Below are 27,932 nucleotides of genomic sequence, written 5' to 3'. Positions count from 1 at the left end.
TAAAGGTGGTTGTGTCCTGCTTTACAAAGCTTTTCTCAATACGCCACTGCAACTGATGCCTGCTATGTATCTCGACATCCTTTACAGTGAATTGTTGGTCTATATTGATAATGAAGGCAGACATAGAAGATCTTTCAATTTCTAGAGAGCCGTCATGAAAAGTGGTTTAAGTTGCATGCAAATTTTACAGCTTTGAAAACGAAGTTGTGATTAGACAAAGATTAGTTGGATTATAAAAGTACAAGTGTTTATTATGGCTGGTACTGAGAATAAACAGTTGCCTGCATATGCCATCTACTATGGAAATATGTTTTTAAGTTCTAATGTGAGCTGTAAACCAAAGCTACTTCAGTTAAAAAAAAAATCAATACTTAAACTGTGGGGTGAAGTAGTCAGTGCCAGAGAAAACATTCCCATTTAATAATGTTTGAACATAGAGCTGTGATGCAGTTTGTAGCAAGGCAGTGAGAAAAACCCACAACTAATCCTTCATTGCAGCTGTCTGAACTTTTGGTTGTCTGCCATACTTTAAACAGCGACTTCTTTTTTCTGGTGGCTCAGGTTTTGAATGACCTAGTGTGGAGAGTTTAAGCTATATACAAAAAAGAAGTTAAGTAAGAAATAGCCAAAGTAAGTTGGGTTGCACGCCCCCGGCAAATCAGGGTTTTGTATCTTAAGTCCTCTTCAGTGCCTAGGAAAAAATATTAAAATAAATAGATACCTACTGATTTATTTATTTTTGGTGAGGAAATATTCAGTGGTTTAGACGCCCATCTCTCCTCCCTCCCCTCTTCTCTCTTCTTAGAGTACCAATGATATATGAAAACTAAATTCTGTAGAGGGTTTTAAGTTTATAATGATTTTTTTAAGTTTATAAATGCTATCCTTTTCTGTAGAAAAAGCTTTCTAAGTTTTCTATGATTATTTTTAACTTTCTCTTCCCTTTGGTCTATCCCATGAGTAGGCTTTTTAAGCTGCATGAAGTAACAAATGTGGGGGTTTTGTGATTAATTCTTGTGCGAGGTAATGCAACTTGTTTGCTTTCAAGTGGAAATATGGAGGTTAGAGGCACAACTTTATGTGACTACTAACTTTAAAGAAAAAAAATGTGTCTTTGTGCCTTTTCCCCATTCTCACTGTCACTTATCCAAAAAAGGATAAAACATTTATGTGTTATGCTGAACTGGTGGTAACCCTGTAGCTTCAGAAGTCTTGCAACTATCACTTGTTATGACTGCTTCTTAAAATGGTCGTTCACAGATACATATTCTGGTCTTTCTCAGCTGCATATTACATTTTATCTTTGCATTAGAAATTACTGGATTTAAATGAAAAAGCCATAAATTCTTTCCGCTGAAGGAAATTAAATAATCAATCTATGCTGGCTGCAGTGCCCATGGCAGCAAATCCCCAGCACAACACCTCTTGGGGTACAGTATGCAATAAGGCAGTACAATGCAATAAACCACGTATGTCATCTGGCTGGCAAATGAAGGGACAAGCACAGAAAATGAAGTGATTTGAGACTGAGAATTTACTGAATACCTTAAATCCATGATCCCAGTATACAGGGGAGTGAACACCTCTTGGTTGTAAGGACTTGAACTCCCAAGCACTGCCAGTAGCTTCAATGTTACATCTCACTGTGTCACTTCTCAGCCTGCCTGACAGCAAATCTGTAAGAGGATTCTGGCCAGCCTGTTGTAATACATGGCTTCCCTAGAAGCCATGGTGTGTGCATGACTTCTATCACAGAGCAGCAGATCAGTCTTATAATGGCTGAATATCACCGTCATAAAATCACTCCTGATATTTACCCTTTAATTTTTCCTTTCCTAATTTCAACCCAGAGCTCACACTTTCAGCTCTTAATTCCTGTAGTAACTAACTCATCCTCTAATGTATTTTGGTCTTACAATCTTCAGATTTTGTATTTACTATACTACATTTATTGTTTGCTATCCCTACTGTCTTTGATTAGCCAAGTTCCACACACAAAAGAAAGTCTGCCAAGCGTATCATTCATGGGTGGTTTATTCCATCTATGAGTTTTCCCAAACTTCCTGAATCATATGAAGATCAGGAGTACAAACTCATGAGTTTGTAATGTGAAGATCATGAGTACAAACAGATGCTGCTTCAAAAGCAGGTAGATGGTCTTCCAAAGCAGAAAGGGCAGCAGCCTAAGGTGAGGCTAGCAGCCTAAGATGAACACTTTTCAGCAATTTTTTTTAATATTAAAATGTTTTCCACAAGAATTTTCCAAGTGACAGACATATATTTTCTCCATAAATTTGTGGGCAAACTGGATGATTTGCACAAGAACACACACAAGTGATTCCTTTCCCTTTATTTTTTTTTTGTAACTTGATTTTTATTTAAATACCTCCAAAGCATCATGTTAATGTACATTTCCTCCTCGTTCATGGATAACAAGTATTTCTAAGTCTCAAACAAGATCACTGTACAATTTGTGTTTGTAATCACATTTTGGGTCTTCTTTTCATATGTTCAGTTCCTGAGCCAAATAGTATTGACTTTTCATTTTGAATGATGCTACACAGAACTGTAACACATACTTGCACCTTTCAGTTAAACAATATTTTTAATGGATGTTCCTGTGTTTATTTTTCAGCATATTTCCATGAGATTACAGATGGTATGTTTTAGTTGAGTTAACAGTCTCCATAAAGTTGCTTAGTGCGAAATCCATTGTTTTTTTTAAAAACATTACTGCATAAAAAAATAGTTTACAACAGAAATTCTAGGTTATTTCATAGTCTAGAATGCATTAAAAACATAAACTCATGCATATGTCGGAGAAGACAGTATTTACAGATCTGTACAGTTTCTGTCCTTCTTTATTTGCTGTGGCTCTTGCCAGGCAATTAGTTTCAACTCTTACCACTCTGAGGTCAAATTCTCCAAGATAATCTATAGCCCTTGTCTTTGTTTTCCTTACTGGCACTGAGATTGATGACTGTATGTATGATGGGACCAATTCTGCACTCCATTTCATAAAGTCTAACTTCCATGGAGTTAGAGATGGTTGCCACTGTGACTCAAGGCAGAACATGAAAACAGGTCAAGTCCACCCAAAAACCTTTTCTTACTCCAATATTTCGATGTTGAATTACAAGCCTATTTTGGCTAAGGCTGTACAATAGAGTGGCAGATTAATTCATTTCTGACCTGCATATTATTCACAGTTGCCAGTCTTTCTCCTGTTCATTCAGAAAGTTAAGGAAGAATATTTCATACTAAATCCACCCAAACTATGTTAAGGGACTCTAGAAAACATCCTTTCCTCTCTCCCCGTTTCTTTTCAGAACCATTGGAAATGGAACATGCTTTTGGAAAAGCCTCTGTTTTGACACCAATACTCAGTCTAAAAGCCAGGTGTTTGTGTTTTATCAACTGGACACAATTTCTCTCTTTCCCAGGTTTGCTTCATCTTTAAAACCACAAGAAGCATCCAAAATGGATACCCATCTTCCATAGCAAATGTCCACCTCAGATACCCCTCCAGCTTATGAGAGAGCAGAATGGTGAAAACCAGTCCTTCCACAGAGTTCATATGGCATGAGTATTATGCATGGCTTCAGTTCCCAGAGGTACTACTGGCTGTGAATTAAAATTCAGTATCTTGGTCAGTCAGTATCGTGTTCAGAAAAGCAGCCAACTTTATATAGGCTTCCACTGGAAAGTGCTTCATCACTGCTTGGCTGTGTAATAGGAGGCTGTTCATCATAACACCTGGAATCAAAGGTGCTCTGACTCCTCTCCTGCTGATACTCAAGGAAGACTGGCGCTTACAGTATCCTTTGAATTCCAGGGAGACATCATGATTTCTATAAAAAGATTAGTATAAGAATGGCACTTCTTCACTAAGGCTAAAAGAACACCTTCCAGAAAAATAGCATAATGATCCAACATTCACGGATTGTTAAATTCACAATATTGAAGAAAAGTACCTTAGTAATCATTGCAATACTATCCATTAATGTATGGTAGCAAATAGTTTTTCTTTTTAAGACACATCAGGTAATAATTTGTTATGGTGGTTTATCCTGACCAACTTGGGCAAGTTCTAAAAAAGGAACAAACACCAGATGTGTGGTTGCTCCAAAAACATTCTTCTCCCCTCCTTCCCTCCTTCTTCCCCTTCTCCACTGAGAATAGACCAAGAAGACCTGACCAGCCCTGTCGTCACATTATAACCAGATAACACAGAAATTAATCAATTAATTTATTATTAATAGGAGCAAAATGTAAAAGCGGAACAAATTGTAGATGTACTACCAAGCACACTGTGTCCTGCTGATGTCTCCAAAAGACCCTTGTGATAAAAACAAACAGATTCTTTAGCTCGGAAAGGTCGACTATGCTAAACAGCAATTTCAAAAGGATGAAATCTTCTTTGTTGTCTATGTTCTTTTAGCATTCCTTTTTTCTTCTGCTTTCTGCACTGCTGGATTTTAGCATCCATGAGTCATGTGATCCTTTAGCATGTTTTTCTTCTGATTTCTAGCATCTCTGCCAAAAGACCCCCGGTTAGACTTTCTGCATTTCAATGTGCTGATGGTGGTAGTGGTGGTAGCAATGATGTCTAGGTTGACACCTTCCATTTAGTTTATAGACAGAATTTTTCTGCTGCCGTTTTTTAAAAAACCACACAGCCAACACAGCTGCAGCCAGTATCAAGCAGAGAAGAATCACAATTACTGCTATGATAGCACCTTTATTGGATTTGGGACAATCTTCTCCCTCACATGGCTCAGAAGTGGGGATGGGCTTTTCTCCAAGGCCCTGGGTGAGATTTTCTTGCTCAGCTAATTCCTGGGATGATGTGACAGTTACAATATCTGGAGCTGTTGCAGTGGTTGCTACTTGTGCTGGGTAGGCTGTTGTTTCTTCTGGTTCTGCATACGGAGCGTGATCGGACGGGCTGACCATCACAGAGTTTTCTGACGTGGACATTTTTAAGCTGGTTATGTCAAACAGAATCGTTGTACCAAGCTCCTGAGTCACAGTTTCCAGAGGTGTAGTTGGGTGATCCCACACGGCATCATTATAACTTCTGCTCACGTCTAAGGTCTCCAGACCACTCACTGCAGTAAGCGGTACCGGTGTCTCTTTGGCCCCTTCGTCATCTATTCTTATTGTTGCTGCCACAATCTGTTTTAAACCTTCCTCTGGAGCTGGGCTACCATTGCCTGATTTTCTTACTTCAATGTGATTTGGTTGGTCAGTTGTGAGGACAACATCGTCTTCTGTTCCCATTGAGCCATCAATTTTATCCCCCTCCTCTTCATCATCCTCTACCACTTCTTGTGTAACTGGATAGCCATCTAACCACGACTCATCAGTAATGGCAACTACACCTATCTCTGCCTTTGTATCATTAGTTGTGAGAATTGGTCCAATGGGAAAATCCTCGCTGTCATAGAACATTTTGGCACCAGGTCCATCATAGGCTGTCTTCACTCCAATGTGGTTATCACCTTCAGAAAACTGTGCTTTAGTGGAATCATGTGTCTGTCCCTCTGATTCAGGCTCACTGAAAGCCTCTGATGGAAACCAAAACAAGTTTTTTTGGCTTAGGAGTGACACTGGGGACTCAGTTGGTGCTGGGCTTCCTTTTTCAGAAGTGCCTGTATCCTGAGTAACACCTTTGGTACTTCCAGTTCTTCCTTCCTCTAAACTTTTACTGAAGGAAAGCTGTTCTTGCTCCTGCTCAACTTCCTCTTTGCCATTGGCATGCTCGTTCTCAACAATAGGTATTGACCTGTCATCAGGAAAGTTATCCTCATAGTCAATGTGTGCCTCAGTTTCATCTAGAAAATTAAAAAAAAAAAACAAAACCAAAAAAACACAAAAGCCAACATTTAAGTTCTCCAGAAAAGCACTGGGGTCATTTGTTACAAGAAATGAAGAAGAAAGGTTCAAAAAGAGTGACTTTCAGACAGTATTTTTCATTCAGTGCTATTGTTTATTTGAAAAGGGGATGGTCCAGCATAAGCTGGTTGTCAATATAAAGGTTTTTGGAAAAAATCAGGATAGGTGTCAATGCTAACCACTAATATATTTTTTTCAGATTTAAAAATTTATATAAACAACTTACTGTCCACAGTGAGAGGGCTTCCTTCAATTGCTTAATGTTTTCCCAAACCTTTGCTCTCCCTAACTCCTTTTGCCAGACTTGAGGAAAAATTTTCAACAAGCAGGAAATGGATGTGGAGAGCAATGTATAGCAAAAAGTAATCAATTACTAATTGGACTTAAAATATCCTAAGCCTTTAAGTTTTATAGTAACTTCAACCCTTTTGAGCCAGCTGATTTGAAAAGTTTCTATTCAATACCTTATGTTCAATTTTTTACCTTTGTACCACTTTTCTTCAGTGACATTGGTGTTATAGTGATATGACACCTGGGGCCAAGTGAGCTGAATGGTATTTCTCTACCCATGAGAGCTCTTCAGAGCTACCTGAGGAAGACACTCCCACCAAAACTGCTGAATCTGCCCATCTTCATCTGAAGAAAGCAAGATGTACACATGGCTACAAGGATAGAATATTTTGTCTCCAGAACTTTAAGCTTAACATGTAGGTACCACATACCATCTGTAACCAGCTCTCAGGCTTCCAATTTTAAGAAACTAAATGTTGCCAAAAAGAGAAAAAAAAATCCCAAAACCAAACTGGGAAAAATAACCTGAGTGCAAGAGGGGCAAATTCATCACAAAGTTTGAGTTTGATTTAGAAATACTCCCTATGCCTCAGCAGACCCACCACTCATTGCAAAATAGACGACTCAGAGCATGAAAATAAGTGTTTGCATTCAAATGAAATAATGCATTGTAATTTATATTTCTTCCACTCTTCTAAAACCTTAGCTCAATGAAAAATTTTCCAAACTAGGCAGGGTGGTTGATTTTCAGCTCACACAAGTTTTACTGCATAGAAAGCTGATGTAATTACTGAGATTTATGCGGGCATTAAAAGTCCTAGAAAATAGTGCCTTGGGATACGGAAAATAAAACAAACTGAATCATTGTGAGAATTTTTCTTTTTAAGAGAGTGCTTAGTCTTTCATGAAGACAGTAAAGCAATAGACCTGGCATGACACGGGAAACAAGAAATTAATAGGAAAAGCTGTATTACAAATCAGTGCTTTCATAAAATCTTATCTTTTTTCCCTTTTTTTACAGTCAACCAACTTTGAATCACGTTTTCTTCTGTGGCCCACCTCAATTTCCAAATGAGTCACATTCTCCTTGGAGAGTGCTTTCCAGACTACTGTCAGAGCCGTATTTGGTCTTCTTTTAAGAAAGATTAGAAATATTGTCAAACCAGTCTGACCAAAAACACTTAGCAGTGATACAGCTCACACCAGCTTACTTTTTGCCAGAACAGCTTAAGCCAGGTGCCAGAACAGAATGAGTATTAGCAAAAGGTATTTTTCTTGGAATAGTGTATGGTCCTACCAGAAACCAAAGAAGTTATGCTGAGGAAACCAAAATGCGCGACATAGCCCGTGGAGAGTTAATACCTCTGTGAAAGCTATCAGACTGGAGAACTGGATGTTCTCAGCAGGTCCTCTCATCTCACAGCAAGGGCGAAACCCGCACACAACACCACAGTGCCAACTAATGGCTTCTCTTCCCTACCATTCTCAGTGTCCTCATCTACTTGTGTAATCCTCTAAATCGTCTTCGTCCAAAAACTTCCAGCTCTCAGAGTAGAAAGCTTCCTGATAGGGCTCTCACTTTTCTAATTAATCCTAAAATCTTTTCCTACTGTATTTCAGGCATTTGTTAATGACCGGAGGGTACCTCTGGATACTGAAGCATTTTAGAAACATATTTATGAAGCACTGTGTGGCACTTTCCATTGCTATATGGTACTCAATAGCCATCAAATGCTAGCTTCACTTTGTCCTTAGTATTGCTTTCACTTAAGAATTTTTCCCAGCTGGCATGCTTTTTGTGTGGAAATGGTGCCTCAGGCTGTTTTGTCCTTTTACCATGAAACTCCTGCTACAAGCTGGTATCTGGCATGCCTACTTCACTGAAATTCAGCGCCTCTCTGGACAACTTACAGGTGTCTATTGAGTTTTAATGAACTGGAATATAATAATGTGAGAACTCAACATTTAACAATTGTGGTTACTGTTTTCTTTTTTGAGATGAATCATCTCAATCTGTTGGAACGGGTCCAGAAGAGGGCTGAAAAAAGATGATCAGAGGGCTAGAGCACCTCCCATATGAGGACAGGCTGAGGGAGTTGGGCGTGTTCAGCCTGGAGAAGAGAAGGTTCCAAGGAGACCTCATAGCGACCTTCCAGTACCTGAAGGGGCTACATGAAAGCTGGGGAGGGACTGTTCACAAAGGATTGTAGTGATAAGACTAGGGGCAAGGGTATAAACTGGAGAGGGGCAGATTAGGCTAGGCATAAGGAGGCATTTCTTCACTATGACAGTGGTGAGGCACTGGCACAGATTGCCCAGGGAAGCTGTGGATCCCCCATCCTGGAGGTGTTCAAGATCAGGCTGGATGGAGCCTTGGGCAGCCTGGCCTGGTGGGAGGTGTCCCTGTCCATGGCAGGGGAGTTGGAACTGGATGATCCTTAAGGTCCCTTCCAACCCAAAATATTCTATGATTCTATGATCACACTGACCTATCTTCACCTGTGTATTTCCTGTACCTCTGTTTTTTGCACTCATTTACTTTTAAGACTACAGTAATCCAGCTGAAGATGAAGCATTGATTTTTACGCTATGGTGTTCTAGTGCATGTGCTCACATCCATGATTGAAAATGACATTCATTTGCTCATGTTATTTCCTCCAGGCTTATTCTTTAGTTAGCAATATGAATGGGCAACTAACATTCTCTGATTGACCAGTATGGATAATGGGTGAATGGTTAACAACTGTAGTAATGTGGTTTTTATAGAATTTGAAGTTCTTCACCTTTAGTGCCTCTCCTGCCATATACTTTCAGCCCTTTAGAAGAAAGTCTCATGGGGGTGCATCAGGAAAGAGCATGTGCTAATACAAATCCTCAGTCTATCAGAACATATTAGGGGTTTGTTCAACCATCAATCAAGCCTCCATCAAATCTGCTGTCTTTAGGCCTGATCCTGTATATATAGAAAAGAATCCATTCTTTCTTGATGTTCAGCTGAGGAAACAAAAAGCCCATTGTAGTCTAAAGAAAGCCTGAGAATGGAGTTCATTATGTACTGCTCGTCATCTCATAAGGGAGTCTTGTTCCTCCTGACAATCAGATAGTGTCCCAAGTTGTAAAGTTGCTATAATGTATTTTCATACACAATCTCCTGTATTTGTATAGTTTATAGCAAAGACTATCAACATGACTAATGTTAGCTTATGGGATGCCAGAATGAAAGCAACTATTGAGCTCTCTAACCATCAAAGGAAATACAGATCACTTTATGCTGAAGCTTGGATTTATATGATCCTGGATGGACTTACAAAGTAATAATACTCTGTTCTTTCTTCTGGGCCTCAGATCTTCAAGTGGGGCTTGGAGTTGGTATTTAGTGAGTTTGCATTACCACAATGATTTTCTAAGTCAGCTGCGGGCTTGATTTTCTAGGAACAGATTGTACAACTTTTGCACTTCTTTTTGCTCACCTCATCAGTGTTTTCTTGAGCTTTCCAGCTCCCTGAACTGTAGTCTCAGTACTGAAGAGGAATAACTAAAGCTCTCCCCCTTATCCAAATAGCTGTAACCTTTATTTATAAATATTTTTAAAAAAGATAGTGACTGATTGTGACTGATAGTGATGGTTGGACTCAATGATCCGGTGGGTCTCTTCCAACCTGGTTATTCTATGATTCTATGATTCTATGATTTAAAAGTGGTTGCATCTTCCTTTCTATCCAGGCAAGTCTGGTTTTAAGAAGAACCAGCATTGAAATTAATTAGTCCAAGACCAAAATCTTCCTATATTTGGTCATTGTTACATCTTAATCCTACCCTCCTCTGTCAGCCTCAAGGATCAGTAAGCTCTTGATTTGCTGTCTGAGGGATTACTGAGACCAAAATGAACATTTTACAGTAACAGATGCTGAAATGGCATACTACCAAAGATATGAGGCTCAATTAAAGGTAAAATCCTCTTAATTTAGCCTTGTCCTTTCTGAGAAGCATCCAGTCTTAGGGAGCTTTCATCTCCTTCAACTTTTGATCCTAGTGTGAAAACACTGGCCAAGCAAAGAGCCTGGTTTTCTACACTCTAGGATCAGTTTAATTTTTCTTCTAGATAGCATATTGGCATCCGAGCTCTATTTTGAGTGTTGCTATTTCGGACAACCATAAAGTGCACTGCATATTTTGTGGATGTATTTTTGGAGTACAGGAAACTGAAACTTGATTCTATGTAGACCATCATCATAAACATTTCTACCGTATAAAAACATCTTTATTCTAAGAATCTCAAAGTAGTTACAGCAAATATTAACAAACTGGCATCTGTCTTAAAGGGTGGGAAGGAAAAGAGCATGTATACCAATTTGCCAAAGATCAGACAGATTTGTGAACTACAGCATCTTGAAGAAATATCCATTTTAATTTGATCAGGCACACAAACACTCTTTGCTCAAATCAACTAGAAGGTGCTAGACTGAATTTGTACTGCCTTTTGTCTTTTACAACAGCTACAAGAAGGAGAATGATTTTTATTCTAGCAGAAAGCATGCTAATATAAATAAATAACTCATCATAATTTTTAAAACTAATTTGAATTGTCAGAATGGATCCATACCAGATCAATACTTTACTTTAATGTAATACAATTGCTTAGTGACAGACCTGAAAAGAGAACCAAAGTTTGTCATAGCAATTGTTTTGACAAGCCATGGACATATTTTGTTGCTGATTTTATCTGTCTGTCACAACCCTCCCTTTGTACTCTCAGATGAAAAGAAAAAAACATTCTCAACCATGATTAAATGCCAGAAACATTTTGTTTTACTCTCCCTATTAAAAAAAAAAAAACAAAAGCAGAATGATGCTGGCTAGTCATGCTTACAGACCACATGAATGTGAATCACTACTATTCTTGAAAGCAAAGTTTGAAGTAATGAGAATAGTTCAGTCTGATAAAAAGACAATGAGCTGCCGATGAGGCTTTCAGAGGTGGTCAAAGCCAGCAGAATCCTCCCTACGCTGAACTCAAAAGTATAGTACTCAGGCTGGAAAAGTTAGACCAGCTCTGAACACACTAGACTTGTATCCAAGTGTTGACGCTGGAGAGAGTCCTTAGATGTGCAAAAGATATGACCTCTCCTGCCACAGGCTTATAGTTGGAAAAACCCAAAGCAGCCAAGGGAAAAAGATAAATATGTGACATTCTTCTTAGCCAGTTTTAGGGCAGAGATGTGAGATGATTTCCCAGCCATCTAATCTGTCTTCTCTTCAAGGAAACAGCCTTTTGAGGACTCAGCCTAATGCAATGCAGCCCTGAACCCCACACTGAAATGTTCATATTAATGCTTCTGATATTGAATCTATGGTACATTTTGGAAGAAAAACAAATGTAATTTACCAACGCTTACTTTAGTCTCTGTGCCTGCAGGGTAGCCACAGCATGGCACATATACGTCTGATTTGAGGCCTTACTGCAATGTTAATCTTAAGGAGATATTCTGTGAAACAAGTGTGTTCTCTCCACAAAAATAGAAAAAATAATAAACTGCAAAAAATGATATTTCCCAGTTCTCTGCTTAAGGTTTTTTTGTTGGTTGAATATCCCCATGTCTTCAGCTAGAACACAGCATCTTTTCATGATGAAAAATTGCAGGAAACACCAACTATACAAGCCACTTTTTTGTTTAAAAAGCATCTTGATTAAAAATTTTAGTCCATTACCTGGTATACATAATGTACATTAAAGCCACTTGTAATGTACTGTTTTCTTAATTTCCAATATGCTTTATTGTACCCAGAATGCACTTAATATAACCCAAAAATTATTTTATTCAGTTATGCCCATAGCCAAGTTTTGCCACGTATTTTGAATTATATGTGTATTGATACATAATGTTTTTTTTTCATTTAATTTACAAATATGCCAGCTGTCATATGCTTACATCCTAGGTGCCAGAATGGACCGTATCTCTTCTAACTGAATCGAAACAGAGAGGAAAGATGATCATAAAGCTACTTCAAAGAACATTTAACTGCTAGATTTAGACGCTGCTACAATGATGGTTCTTCAGCTCTGTATTTACTCTGGGTGAGCAACTTGGGAATGTAAAGTGGGCCCAATGCTATTACACCAACTGGAGAAAAAAGCAATAATTGCTGTTTAATCTGATATTCTGATGGACAGTAATACACATCCACAGGTAACAGTAACATCCACAGATCTCACAAAGCTTTATGAAGCTGGTTAAACTTTATTGCTCTGTATGGCCTCTTCTCCCAAGTGACAGGGGACAGGACAAGAGCCTCAAGCTCCACCAGGGGAGGTTCAGGCTTGACATCAGGAAAAAAATTTTTCACGGAAAGGGTCACTGGGCACTGGAACAGGCTGCCCAGGGAGGGGGTTGAGTCACCTTCCCTGAAGGTGTTTAAAAGACAGGTGGATGAGGTGCTGAGGGACATGGTTTAGTGATTGATAGGAATAGTTGGACTCGATGATCCTGGGGGGTGTTTTCCAACCTTGTGATTCTGTGATGAGGTAGGTGGACTAAGCAGCAGAGACTAGTATGGTGAGTTGCCCCTGGCTTCAGAGTCAGTGCAAGATGTAGGAAGAGGCCTCATATCTTTTTATCCTCTGACTGGAGTTTTCTACCAGTTGTATTTGTGTAAAAGTATGGGGACCACTTCACACTTCCAGTTGCTCACCCAGCACAGATAAAGAAAAAGGGAACTGTATCATCTTACCAGCCTCTAAACATAGCCCTTAAATATTCGTTGAAGTGGCTTCACAACAATCTTTCCTCTGATATCATCCAGTTAGGAGAGAAATGACCCACTGTGCCAACAGGGATATAAATTCTCTGTCAAGCCCCATCATTAACCTTCATATGAGGGAAGTCTTGCATCAAAGTACTTAAAAAGCAGTGTGTGCACTGACTTCTGGAATAATTAATTGATAATTATTTTCCTCTCTCCTATGAACCCCAAGAATCTGCCAACTGTAAATCAGTTTTCTTTTAACTAAATTCAATTTTTTTATTGCTCTTTTTCACTGAATTCTTACTCTTTTGAAAATAATGAATGCTAGTATCACACATTCATCTTCCTGTAAAGCCTCCTTTCTTAAAGAATTGTGATCAGGGGGATTGAACATATAATTGAACACATGCTGTATTTTCTATCCCAGGTGTTTAAAGTCTTTTAAAAACATTAATTAAAGGAAGCCCCTCAGCATGAAGTCTACATTTAAATTATTTTAAAAATCATAATCCACATTATTACATCTGCTCCCAAGTTCCAGTGTTGATGTTTGTGATTTTATGGCCACACTTCCCTATTTCTTTTAAAAATATTTTTCTCTCCCCTGCAGCTGTTTGAAAAGCTCAGGCAAAACAGGGGAAATAGACTATTTATCCAGGGAAAACAGTGAAACACACACAACTTAAATGGCCTGATTCTTTCCTTTCTTTACTTTGGTGTAATACGGTTTTATTTCTGTGTGTAATGAAGTTAACATTTTCACTAATCTCAGAGAAGGAAAAAGAAATATGAATTTGCTGCTGATTAGAGGAGATTCAGACCCACTGGGCTACCAGAGGTTTTCCTTCTCTCCCTCCGTGCTCCTCCTCCATGTGCACAGGCATGAACTGTTTCCTGTACTATTTCACTTAATCATCTGAACTGCTGTTTGTGAGAACAATAGTTCAGAAAGGTGTTAGGATATCTTTTTTTTTTAACCTCTATACCATTTGGATGGGTTTGAATATCTGTTCCCTGGTATACAGACATGAACTGTTTCCACCAAGAACAAGTTTGACATTATCTCATGATTATCTACTGCCTGGTGATATATATTTACGAGTAAAAATAACACCCTACAGGCCCCTGGGCATTAAGGAATATGCAGGTTCTGAAATGGATATGCTAACTCCAGCCTATATAGATAGCTCAGTTACCCAACAGCTGCCCATTCCTTTGCTTAAAATTTATCTGGTTTTGCCAAAAATATCATGCTAAAGGTGGGATATCTGTCTGGGAAAAAAAAATAAAAAGTAAGATACTCTGATGATTGATATTGAATGCATTGAGCAGGGTAACATGAGAGAGAATGAGAAAACAGAATTCAGATTGAATCTACATCTGAATTCATGGTATTATTTAGCTTATGTTTAAATAAGGGGAAGATTAAAGGTTTGTTGCAGAATGTAACTAACATGTAAAGGTGGATTTTCTTGGAGGTTTGAATTAAGGAAACATCTTTATTATAATTTCCCAGAACTTTGTCTGTTTAATAAGAACCTGTTTGCTTGAGTCAAGTTCTTCAGTGAAAAAATCCACTTTCATTCCTTTTAATGGAGTCAATGTCTGGGTAACTGTTGTTATGTTTGTAGGCAAAATTCCTGAATGTATGGTGCAAGATAAAAGCTGCATGCCTTTTTCTTGGGGCAAATTAAAATATAATACACTTTTTTTAACTTTTCCATCTATCTCATTGCCTAGCTCTAACCCAAACTGTATTTCTGCCACTCTTTCACAGCCTTTTTCTGTGACACTGGCAGCTCTCTTAACTTGCTTAGATCTTTAATTTTCCTAACATAGCAAAAGGAAGTGCTATTTATCATGCATGTAAGGCCAGAAGTTCAAAAGTGCTAAAGTAACTAGTAGGAAAGGGCTAGTAAAACTCAGGTCAGCCAAACTAGATTCTTACAAGCCAGTGGAAAAAGACCAGGGCTTAAAGGATGAGCAGCTATTGTATTACCCATTTTGCATCCCAAATAGATGTCCAAGAACGCTTCAAGGATGGTCATCTTAATTCAAGCTAGAAATATAAGGAAGCAGGAGGAGTCGCATATGGGTCTGCTGTGCCCTTAAGGGGTATTGACCCTTGTCTCCATGGGGCCGCAGCACCACCACGGCATCCTGACTTTTCTGTGAGGTGGATGCTAACTCCAGGGGCCTCAGCATGTAGCACTGCATGAAGGTGCGGGGCTGGTGACCAGGGATAAAGCCACGGACAGCCTCAGCCTGTCTATGGTAAGGAACGAGGTTATTTTGATACAAGCCATGCTTAGTGTATGCCTACAAAAAGACACTGGCTTTTTCTCTGTGCTTGCTCTAGGTTTGCAAAAGTGAGAACAAACACCAACTTTTCATTTCAGTAGCCCTCTCTGTAGCAACTCTGTGGCTTCATGTGAAAATAAACACAGCAGAAGACATACAAAACCTGCATTGTACACTCTATCTGGTAAACAAAGTCTTTGGCTTCCTAAAGCTGCCTGGGCATGGCTTTTGAACCACTCTGAAAAAAATATCTCTGATATTCCTTGTAACATCTGTAATAATCCCTTTCCTGGAGTAAACAAAGTAAGTACATTGAAAAGCTACAAACCTTACACAGTGACAGAATGAGCATATATAAGAATAGAAATGGCCAATTTCCAGAAAGTGGTTGATTCTGATATTAAATATGCAGGTGAAGGGCCTTCCCAAAGGTTACTTTCCACTAAATAAAAACTATGTTCAGTACTAAAGAAAAATGGTATTGTGGGAAAAAGAAGGAAGATGATGGGCTGGAGGGCAGAAGCTGAATGATAACCCTGGGATAAGACTCAGTGAATCCCAGGAATGGGGTTAGTGGATCTAGAAAAAAATAAATCTGACATTAAAAAATTCGTTTTTTTATTTTCAATGGCTGCTATTACCCAGAAGGAAATTTATGCTCATCTAAATATGAATAAAATATCCTCTCCTGCAGTTTACTTGGAGTTGTTTACCAACGGGGTTGCAAGAGCCCTGATGGGCCAGCTAACGTATTGATGCTCTAGTCACCAAGACCTTCACCAGAACTTCACACGGCCAGGAGACACCCCTGCAAGCCTGAAACTGCCTGAGTTGGGCTGATGGGAGGCTGTGACCTCCCAGAGGGATGGTGAGTGTGCTGGTTGAACTTACCTTTGACACAGGCCTGAACCTGCCCGTACCACTCCCCGCAGGTGTCACAGAGCAGCGTGAACGCCGTCTCCTTGTTGCCCATGACGTACCCCTGGGCACAAACATACAGCAGCTCGTCCCCCATTTCAAAGCCAGTGTGGCCGTGCAGGATGGTGTAAGGGAACGATGGTGGGTCCCCACAGGGCTTGTCTGAAAAAAAAAAAGAGAAATGAGATTGTAGAGATCTTGCAACAGGCTTTAAATGTAGTGCTAACAGTGGTGCTAAGAGTTACCTGAGGACAAACTTGCACACATCCAGAGACCTCATGCACCTCATCCCATTCATGCCCTTATCCTCCTTCATAGCTATTTTCAGCTGTAATTGGGAAAGTATATATTGGGCTATAACTATGATGTTACCAATGTGTAACAGTGGTGGATCTAGAGGGACTTCGTTTCCAACAAGTCATCCCAGGATGTAAAGCTACGGTTGTCTGCCTGCTTCCACAAAGACTTGGGTACATTGGAACTGGAAAGCAAAAGCTTGTACACAGCCATTTTTCTTAATTGCAGAAAAGCTTATAAAATTGTTTGACACTTTATTGTCTGCTACGTGGTAGCGAGCAGTCAGGGGCTGAGCAATGACCTAGTCTATGGTCATGGAAAGGAAAAGCCCAGATTGACACCAGTCTTTTTACAGACTATGTCTAAGCGTCTAGTCTTCCTGAAAATCAAAATTTTCTTCCCAGATACTCAAATTTCCCCTATTTTATATTAGAGACACCCTAAAATAAATGCTCTTCCACTTAACAAAAATCAGGGGTTACATAGCTCTGCTTTCTGTGAGACCCTAAAGAGCTAAATTTATTGAGTTAATAAATTCATTGGCACTTCATTTTCTCTTCTCTCAAAGGTCTTCCTCTCTCAAAACTGGTCTTGAAAGGGGGTTTTCCATGCCTCCATGTTCTCTACATTTTCTACAGTCGCATTTGGAATAGACATCTCACAGTTACAGAAAGACTAAACAACACAACCTGGAATACAAGAACATGATCTTACTAAGAAACACAGTGGACAAAACATGCAGTGTTGATACAAAAAAACGCTTCTATATTCTTTTTCAAATCTGGTATTTTTTCCAGTGGTTGTAGAGCCCTTATTGACTGTGGAAGAAAAATCAACTGCTCCATTTACCAAACTAGCTAAAGATTCAAAACCTGCTTTTGTCCTGACAAAGAACAATTGAAAATTAAAAGGCTAATAGGTAATAACTCAGGTAATTACATGGGATAAGGGAAACGTAGGGCCAGGTCTGTGTTCTAGTATTGATCTCCCCTGTTGAAACAGTTTACCTTAGCAGAAAATCCTAATTACTTATTTGGCTAAGCAAAGATTATGTTCCTTGGAAGGCCTTTCTTTGGAAGCTGAAAAAGTGACCTCCAAGGCTATGCTCCTAATCATAGAGGAGAATCATCTTCAGAGAGCACCTATGCTGCTTTGCTAGAGTCCATTTTTATGACAGCATCATCACAAGATCTTACAAACATTTCCATTGACACCAATTCACATTCTCAATCTACTTTCTGCAAAAAAATCAGGTTTTCCTGCTTTTGCCCCAGGGAAATTCTGCAAAATCCTTGAGTCCCATCTGCAGCTTTTCCCATCATCCACACACTTCTGACCCAGGCATATGTAAATACGTGTTTATTTAGAAATACCACGTATTTCAGTTGCCAGTCGTTAAACTCACAGTGAAATGAACATCCCATGATAAATAGCCATACTCTGCAAGAGTTCTTTTGGATCAGGATTTTAGAAACTGTCTGATAGACCTGGGTAACCACTTCTCAAATGAGTATGCTGAAAAACATCTGCCACTAATTTAAGGCACATGCTACTGAATTCAAAGCTTTGAAGTCTATTCTCCGTTCTGTACACATACATATATGCTGTCTAACACCTTCAGAAGTTAGTAGGAGTTACACACACACATACTGACAGAAAAAACAAGCTCTTGAGGCTACACAAAGCTCAGTTTATGTACAGTCTTATGGAGACTTGGCATCTGAGGAAGTGAGGAGCAGTTAGCAGCTAATGCTTTCCTGTGAACTGGTCGGATGAATAGATTGATGTGAATGAAAGGAATAAAAAACCCAATTTATTGCCTCATAGAAAGCCTACAGACCCCTGCATTCCATGTGCTTTATTTATGTAGCTACTTCCATAAGTACAAGAGTGAGCTGTGTATCTGCTCTGGGGGAAGTATTGATCCCAAGGCTGTGTGGGACAATTATATGTCAGAGAGTATTCTTATCTATCAAGCCTTGCTTCTTAATCCTGTGGCCACAGGAAGCAGAAAAGTAATACTTACATTAGTTAAATACATTTACCTCATGGCAAACACATTCAAAAAGCACTTTATAACCTTCCAGGAAAGAAGGAAGTTAAAGGGAGCTTTACCGTAAAATTTGGCAACATGTGATAACTGGGACTAATGAGATGCTGCGAGACCCGGTCGATACGTGAAGAGAAAGAAAAGAGTGATTTAAAAGATCTTCATGGGTAAACTATGTACATTGAACTTATGAATCTCTCGTATGAGACTTCCTAAGTCTTTGCTGCAGAGTATATTGAGTGACAGCATGGACAGGACAACATGAAAACTGATACCCTGCAAAGACATACTGGAGTTCCTACATCTATTTTGATGACATTGTCCCCCATGCAAGATGTACAGGAGTTTTCAGGGTTGCAGCATCTTACAGCTCCTTGTCCTGCTGCAGTCCCTGTTGCTATGACAATTTCTTCTCAGCCTTTAGCCAAACATGTTCTTTCCGGTACACGTGCACAAGTGACACTGGCCCAGCAGCTCATAGCACTGAGCCACTTCTGGGGAAGCCTTCAGGTTTTTGTCTGCAGCCTTTTACCAGGAGAAATAGCGTGGGCTTGTTTGGAACAACAGCCTGTGCTCAGTGCTGGCAGTCAGACCATTTTCTTGCTTGAAAAGAAGAGGCAGATCTGGGTCATGCAGCATGACAGAGGGCATGTTGGCAGCAGTTTGTCAGTTGGAGGAACAGCGGTGCTCTTTGTTAAGATGTCTACAGAGATTGCCTGGAGTGATGACACTGGTAGATGAGGACCAGGTTCCTCCAGTGCTGAGTGGGTGCTGAACTCTCCTCCTGGAGCACTGCTTTTCCCCTCATATATCCTTCTACAAAGCATCATATTTTCTTGGTGCTTACTAAAAGATGAGCCCAGTGCTTTCTTCCCAGCAGAAATGCCCAATGTGCTGAATTATTTTGCCTTGGTACTCGGGCCCCATCCATCCCATGCTCTGCCTGCTTGTGTGTAACATCATATCCTCAAACCTGGACACTTGGGATCTGGTTCTGGACATCATGACCCTTCCTGAGTTTGCCACAGAGAGCTCTGGTGTCCTAACATCAGCTGCAACCAGGTGACCTTCTGGATACCATTTTATGAAGATGTTGTGAATCTGAGCCACATACTGACCTTGAGGTCGAACATCTAACAAGGCTCCATGCGTTGGCAGCTGACCTGCAGTAAGCAAGGATGGATTAGGTTACGCAGCAAGAGAGCACGACATAGATGGCAATACGGATGTATCCAGAAGGATTTCATGTCAGCAGCAATTTGGCACAGGCTGTCTCCTGGGGTCAAAATCACCACCACACTCAATAAAGAACTCAGTACACATGAATAGAAATCAGGACAGAGTTAACATCTGACAACTGGAAGTAAGCGGCACAGCAAAGATATAAGCATTGAGCATCACTGTGTTAGAGTTGGTGGTGGTTCTGGTTACAGACCTCTTAGAGACTCAGAAACTATTTTTTCAAGGGACTGAAGGCACATCTTGTTAACCAAGTTAGCACATTCAGCCATGATTGGCTTTTAGGACTTACGGCTGTTCTGAAGAGTAACCAACTCCAGACTATGTGTGGAAAGGAGTTTGTGGCAGGTGATTTCTTGCAGACTCAACACAAGTCATTTTAAGAACAGAGCACCCCTCCTCCCCAATCCAGAATCTTCCAGAGACATCTTCTTAATTTAAACTACAAATATCTCGTCAGTTTGCAAAGGTTTTTTTTTGAGATGTCTTGATAAAATACCGTCTACAGAAAAGACAGCCTAAGATCAATGCAAAAAAAAAAATCAACATGAAATAGATGCAGACTTCAGCTTCCACATCACCTGACAGAACTGGAAATCTACTGAAATCTGATTGTCTACTACTGCTACTTTAACTGTGTACCATGCTCTGAAAGTTGACGCAAAACATCCTCTTTGAAATAAAGCATCCTCTGTTACAATCACCCAATTCAGCAGAGTTTTTTCAGAGAGACCACTGGAATTTATAGGATGTCATCTCACCATTAAGAAATTGGAAAATCTAACCCTTAACACTGAGCTCTGTGAAAGATGAGTATGGGTGTTTGTTTTTCTTCTTGACTGCAGAGACACTAAAGCATATGGATTTTTTCTTTTTGGATAAAAATTCTGAGTACAAATAGAGCACAAAGAACCGTTAACTCAGTTATAGTAATAAAGTGGTGCTCATAAGCTGCCAATGTTAGGATGCCCATACCTTTTTTATCGGATAGGGCTTTCAAGAATAACTTCATTTATTAGTTTAAATTACATCATCAAGTAGCTGGAAATTCACTGTCAGCTCTATGCAGAGCTCTGGAAAAGAAAGCTGTAGCAACAAAAAAAATGAAAACTTAATACCCATAGCAAAGCATAACAAACATGAAGAAATGTTTCAAATATCACATGAAGCAAATCATAGTTTGATTGCTCTTTTAAAGTACACTTAATACGTTTTCCATGAAGATCACACTAATTTCTTTTTTGTTACTGCTGAAAAGGGCAAACCGAAATATGTAGATAAGCCTTGTAGACAAGCTTTGATGGTCATCTGGAGGCAGCAGTCACATTTAACAAAGTTTTATTTGCATTTATGCTGTCTGCTAACACAAATTGCTGCCTGTTTATCTTTTCTATGGTGGCAGCAAATCAAAGCCTTACAGAATAGAGATCTTACTTGTTTCCTGTAAATATCAGTGGGTCACTGAAAGAAAGAACCAGTAAGGCTTGGGAGCTATTAACAAAGAGTCCTTTCCTTTCTTGTGTTTTAAAAAGGTACAAGAAAGGGAACCAAGCTTATTGTATACATATGGAATTGGATTGCATGTTGTCCTACTGGTAGGAAAAACTCCATCTTTCTGGTTTTCTTGCTATATCTCTTTTATGCTTTAAGGTTTGTTTTTTTTTTTTAAATGAGCTTTGTTAGAGAATAAATATACACTCTGTGGGCCAGATCTGACTTATGTGTGACAGTCCATTTTCAGAATAGGTAGAATGTAATATATTTCTACGTAATTTTTGTGCTCTCAGGGCGAAGAGAGAAACTTACTGATCTCAGCAGAACCTGAGCTGGTAGACAGTTGTCTTCCTGACTCTAAAGGCTACATAAAACATTTGTTTCTGAGAAACTGAGAAGACACATTTCTCTGTGCTGTGAAAACAGCAGCAATACTCACAGCACGCATAAAACATTACAGCTACAGCTTTCCCTGTCAAGCATAACTCTAAGCACCAAATCCATGTAAAACATAACTCTGAATATCGAAGGCTGCTATGATTCTTCACTGTGTATAGAAAATAATTCATTTCAGAAGAACAAAAATGGGGATCACCTTCTTCAGTACTTTCATTCATAAAATCTGATCCTGTAAGAACATCCAGAACTCTTGCTCTCATTTGACTGCCACGACTGTTTGAGCTACGCTGAAGTGTGAACTGAAGCTATTCAACCAAAGTAATCTATGTGCTTGTATGTTGAATGAGTAAAGATTAATTGTAAATCAAGGCCCAAGAAGGGCATTTTGTTATGGTTTGTACCAGAAGTAAGTGGTTCAAGATGGTTTTTGCACAACCCAAAGAACGGAAAATAGAGTTCTGAAAAGTTACTGTCATCAAATGAGTTTCTAAAGAAGAGATGGTTGATGTCACTGTTCCCTTTGCCCATTCTCAGCCTGAGCCTTTGGCTGATTTCAGCCAAGTCTGACAGAGGGAGAACTCCTGAGCATCTGCTCATTCTGATAAGATGAGTTTAAAAGAGGAAAGATGCAAAGCCAGGCATCTTTGCCATTGGAATGCGCTCAGGTGGGATTCAGCTCTTACCCATTCCCGTAAGTGCTGCTGGCCAGCCGATCAATATTGCATATGGGTGGATAAACCAGCACATTCATACCTCTAAAGGCAGTCACAGCACTTGCTGCCCCTTGCCCAGCCACCCGTGCCGGGACCCAGCGCAGAGCCAAGAGTGCCCTGAAGGCAGGGAGATGAGGAGGAGAGGGTGAGGTTAAGATACGCTGGAGAAAGGACCTGGCAAATTTCATACAGGACTGCAGATCATTGGTTTGATGGATGTGGAAGAAATGAGAGGGCTTGTGGTTATTGTGTATGCAGAGATAGGTCCCAACATAAGAAACCTGGGATTTATCACTTTTGGCAGGGCAAAACAACTAGCTTTTTGCACCTGATATCAATACACAGGTATTAATACTAATGCATTATTGCAATAAAATCAACATTGTATCAATTGAAACCAATGTTTGCTTTTCTGAAAGAAAAATAATACTTGGGATGTTTCAAATAAGAAACAACTCATTAACTGTGACTTAGATGTGCACTTATTAGCCACATGTACAAAACAGCAGAACATATATGCTATGCCTGAGGCTGTGGTGAGGGGATTGCTCATTGCTGTTGCTGATTCTTGCTGGATATTTACTTCCCAAAACCTGACAGTGACATCCCTGAGGTGTAGGACATTCTTTCCTCAGACAACTGCTACTGCATTGCTGTGTGTTGCACTTGAATGTTAAGACTATTTTATAGAACTATAGTATCATTTAGATTGGAATAGACCTTTAAGATCATTGAGTCCAACCCTTAACCTAACACTGCCAACTCCACTACTAAACCATATTGCTAAGCACCACATCTACAGGTCTTTTAAATACCTCCAGGCATGGTGACTCAACCACTTCCCAGGGCAGCCTGTTCCAATGTTTGACAACCTTTCTGGGAAGAAATTTTTCCAAATATACAGTCTTAATGGTGCAACTTGAGGGTATTTCCTATTGTCCTATCTCTTGACTCTTGGGAGAAGAGACAAACACCCTCACCTCTACACCGTCTTTTTAGGTAGCTGTAGAAATTGATTGGGTCTCTCCTCAGCCTTCTTTTCTCCAGGCTAAATGTCAGTTGCCTCAGCCTTTCCTTTCTGGACTTTGCTCTTTTCATGCCAACGACAGACTAGGCTCTGCCACATAATTTTGTTCAAACCTTTCTATTCAAATCTTTCTATTCACACATTGTCTCTGCATCCAATTTTTTTAATATGTATTCAAAGAAGAGGGGACCTCATTGTCGCCCAGAAATATTTCTATGTATAAGGACTATTTGGAGAGTGTTTTGGCATGATTGCCCCATTCTGTCATCAGGGAACTCCCTGCCTTGTCAAAAAAAAAAACTTTAATAAATTGTCTCTTCTTTGCAAATGATCCAAGTTTGCAAAACTCAGTCCCCTGAGTTTTAACTACACAGCCTCTGAGACCTATACACTACTCCTTCCCAACAAGCATCGTCAAACTATGTTCTTATCTTCACCCTTACTGGCCCTTTACCACATGTATTAATCAAATGCAAAAGGCAAACCCCCAAGACCCAACATCTACGTGTAAGTTCAGACGCAGCAGGTGGAAACAGACAGGGGAGCACAAGGGCACAATGGAACAATAGTGGCCAAGAGCAATGATTTCAGCATCCCACAGCTGTCCCACCCTCTGCAAGGTTTTTCTCGTTGTGGGGGGAGGATGACAAAAGAGAGATTTGAAGGAAGACAATGAGAGACTTTTGCAGATGTTTACAGGGAGCTGCTCCTATGTGTGAGGAGCAGCATGGAAGAAAGCACAAAGGTGCTTCTGTGACAACATTAGCAACTGGGTGATGGAGCTGGCATCGCCCATAGCAGCACGGAGCTTGGAGTTGATATCACAAGGGCTGTTTTGAGAGGACGGTCAGTCAAACTCTGCGATTTTTTAATGACACTGTGCACATCAAATATGCATCACCTCTGCCACATCTCAGCTCAACTATATTGACATTCCCACTGCTGCCTCTGATTATTCATCAAAATTCCCCCTGTGTTGCAGCCTCATTGTTTCTCAGTTAGTGCCATCTGCTTGTCCCTGCTTTTCTTGGAAACGAGACGCAAAACTTCACTGCAGACATCAGCAATCTGTTTCTGGGGTTCTCAAACTTCTTTGCACAATCCTGCCTATAAGTAACAATTTAACTTTTGCCTTCAGACTCCATCTTTGTTTGTAAGTTCTTGCATTCGAATATCAAAAAGTTTAAGCATCAGCTTAAATTGTAAGTACTGTGGTCTTCAGAATCATCCATGATATCTCCGAGTTCCCAGCAGGCTGGTTTACATGCATTAAAAAAGCCAAACCAAAACCAAAATCGAGGCAATGGAGTTATCTGCATACAAATATTCTATACTGATTGATGTACAGCAGTGTGGTTTTTTTGTGGTTGGAAGCCAACTTTCTGAGTTACATTTAGTTACAGTGCTGAGTATGGGAGATGCTTCAGACATCTCAGTTGTATTGGTGTCAGATATATTTTTTCCCACTAAGTATGTTCTATGAACACCAAAATGGGTTCTCCAAGGCCAGAAGTGCTGTTTGAACTTGCTAAACTGCAGCAAAGACAATGCATTTCCTGCAATCAATGCCTTTGCAGCAGTTGACTCATTTAGCAGGCATTTACTATGAAGATTTATTCCTTAATATTCCCTCTTTGCTTCTCAGCAGTACAAAAACAGAAGGGAAAACTTTTAATGTTGCAAGGCAGCAATGACTGTGCATAATTTCAATTCTATATCTGTGCTGACCTTCATCCTTTACACAAAAAGCATCATACTGGTCATTCACAAAGGTATCGGTTTCGATTCTAACATCAATGGCTTTCACGCTCTGCTGTTTGCTGCCCGTCGTTCTGCATGTAATTGTCCTAAAATAAAGAAGAAAAAAAAGAAAATCAGAAATCTTCTGGAATGGTACATACAGGTGAAATTTGGAGTGTAGGAAAATACATGCAAAAATCCTTGGGAGAATTAGAATTAATCAAAAAATGTTTGCTATAAATGAGTTCAAGGCATAGGAAGCAATAAAGATTGTTTATCTTATTACATTCTGCAATAATTCTAAACATCAGATCAAGTCCCAGAGTATTTAAGGCCACATTCTGCTCTCTCATTCCAGCAGTGCAGGTTCCCATCAATGGCACCTCGATAAAAATGAAAACTCATGATTGGGTCTGAAAGATTAGAAAGTAACAGAATTTAACATTAAAAAACATTAAAGTCGCATATTTTGCTGCTCAAAGGCTAAGCAGTAAAAGGCAAGCTTAGAAAATTAATCTTGATTTCTTGGAAGAAAAGATTCTAATTTTTTTCAATAGCAATTCTATATCTTTGTGTAAACCCCATTTCTTCTAGTTTGCTACTCAGAGGTACCTAATCCATCCTGTTGCTTGAATGAAGGTAATAAATCTGTATTTGGTTTTAAAACTCTGTAGATGCTGAACATGAAGGAAGAGATTACTAATTACCTCTTCTCTCAGCCATACTGGCTGCTTAAATCTAATAAATAGAAGACAGTTTGTTGAAGAAAACACTGGGTTTACTGTTACACTGAAGGTTACAAAGGCTGGGAAAGTGAATTCAGCCCAAATTTTTGCAGCTGGATATTAATGGTGTGGGGTTTATTTTTTGTGGACAGCAGATTAGTAGAACTATTGCACAGTCAGCTACTCTAGTGAAAGCAAGACAAAAATGCTTTCCACAGAGGAATCCTTCCAGGGCAAGAAAATTTATCATTTCGTGTTGTGCAGTGGTTGAACTAATTTTATTGCCTGTCCTGCACTCAATTTGGGGTAAAAATAAAAGTTGATTAACAGCCCATTCATTGAGCATGGAAAAGATACAGTGGGAATCCAGTATTTGATCATGTACTTAAATACTGTATAACAATTGATTTATACAAGTGGCCTGAATGACGATTGTACAGGCCATCTTTACTGTGGCATGTGTTAACTTCTGAGCAGTTGAATATCCAACTTCAATGGCCTTTTAATGTAAACAAACAAAAGCAACATGAAACAAGCTGTATGATAGTGGTCACGCAGGAACACCAGAATTGTTCCTACCACAGCTCTGCTCTGGTAAATGACAAGATATCATATCCTACTGAATGCCCCTCTACAATTTCAAGTCAAATCTGTTTCTTTTGCAAAGCAAACACCCTTTATTTTTGGGATCACTTGAACGACAATACTGTTCATACAAGTTTAAAATAAAATTCTTTTAGAATTTAATGCATTTAAGGTCTAAGTCTTCTAAGTCAGTGATCAGGCACCTCGACAAAAGTGACTTGGTCTGCCAAAGACAGTTCAGACGACAGGGAGAATGAGGCCATCAATTAGAAAATGTTTGCATGTATTCATATATTGTTCCATCAAGTCTTACAAGGCTTAAGTGAACGAAACAGTTATATTTCCCTTCAAAAAGTAACTTACCAGCCTCAACCTTTCCAATAACTACTCAGTCACTGAGGTATTTGGATCAGTCGCGCCTTGAAACTCTGATCAGACAGATACTGACATGTCTTTAAAAATTTGCATGTTTTGCCTATGATTGTGTGCTTCAGATTCTCTTAAAAAAAAACCTGTTTTGATGATTGTTACCATCATAAAATTCTGATCTCCGAAAATCTGGTCACATACCTTTCTATGCTCAATGAAGGAACATAATTCCTGATACTTGGAAGCTAATTTTGAAAATTTTATCTTGAATTTCTAATTCCAGTTCCTAGCCAATACATTTTGCTTCTGCCTAAAGTGCTGTAATCTCTTTATCATTTCTCCAGTTGGCTGAAAAGTTACCTGTGGGTGACACATCCTTGGTATATTCAGGTCATCTCCAAAACACGATACCTGTGTCACGTGTAAGGTTGTGTATTTGAAGAACACGTTTTCCTTCCTTACATTTTTTTCAAGTATTGTACAATGGCTTACAAGTTTGTAGTTAGTATAATATATTGATTAATTAATTTTAAGAGAATTTCTAAACTGCTATCCAATGAGACCAAACTTACAAAGGTGTATTTTGCATGCAGTTTTAACACTATACATAAAGAAAGGCTTTGAACGACATTGAGATCTTTTAAATGTATTTCCCACTAAACTTTTTTTTCCTCACATGAAGTTTAAAATTTGGCCTTCACATCTATTTCTTTTTTTTTCCTACAGCAGAGTAAACCCTGGTTAAACTTCTACTTAGGACTTAAATTTGGATTTTCATTGTATTAAAATTGATCTGATTAAACCTGCAAATACTCTAGTGTAATTTTTCTGAGATGAAAGAAATCATGTCTTGTACAAATACAAAAAAAAAAAGAAGGAAAAATAATCTATTTCATCTCTCCCATTTCTCCTTCTCTGTCAGTAGTTTTCCACCATGAATTCAATCCTGCAAGTTTTAAACATCTTCAGTAAGCTGCTATTAACACTGCTGAAAGGAGCGTCAAGAGTGCTCAGTAATGGGTCTAATGATCAGACCTGCAACCCTTTTCACGTAGAAATAACATCTTTGCAGTCAGTAGGACTTGAGGTATGACTGAAAATATGCAATAATAGGTTCTTTTCTCTGAGTTCTTGAGGGTGGG

General features: G+C 39.3%; 1 protein-coding gene across 1 annotated transcript in view; it reads right to left on the bottom strand.

Moving 5' to 3' along the window:
• Nucleotides 1–3,837: 3,837 nt before the first annotated feature.
• SUSD5 (sushi domain containing 5) overlaps nt 3,838–27,932 on the bottom strand; it is a 42,719-nt gene continuing 18,624 nt past the window's right edge. Inside the window, exons 3-5 of the mRNA XM_069859945.1 lie at nt 25,100–25,218; nt 16,126–16,314; nt 3,838–5,837 (exon numbers count right to left, since the gene is read on the bottom strand). Coding sequence (XP_069716046.1) covers nt 4,555–5,837; nt 16,126–16,314; nt 25,100–25,218 — 1,591 coding nt within the window. The 3' untranslated portion in view covers nt 3,838–4,554. The remainder of the gene's footprint in view (nt 5,838–16,125; nt 16,315–25,099; nt 25,219–27,932) is intronic.

This window comes from Phaenicophaeus curvirostris, chromosome 6 (genome assembly GCF_032191515.1).
Source record: "Phaenicophaeus curvirostris isolate KB17595 chromosome 6, BPBGC_Pcur_1.0, whole genome shotgun sequence".
NCBI lineage: Eukaryota > Metazoa > Chordata > Aves > Cuculiformes > Cuculidae > Phaenicophaeus > Phaenicophaeus curvirostris.
Note: the sequence above shows the minus strand (reverse complement) of the source record. Positions and strands in the feature narration are given on the sequence as shown.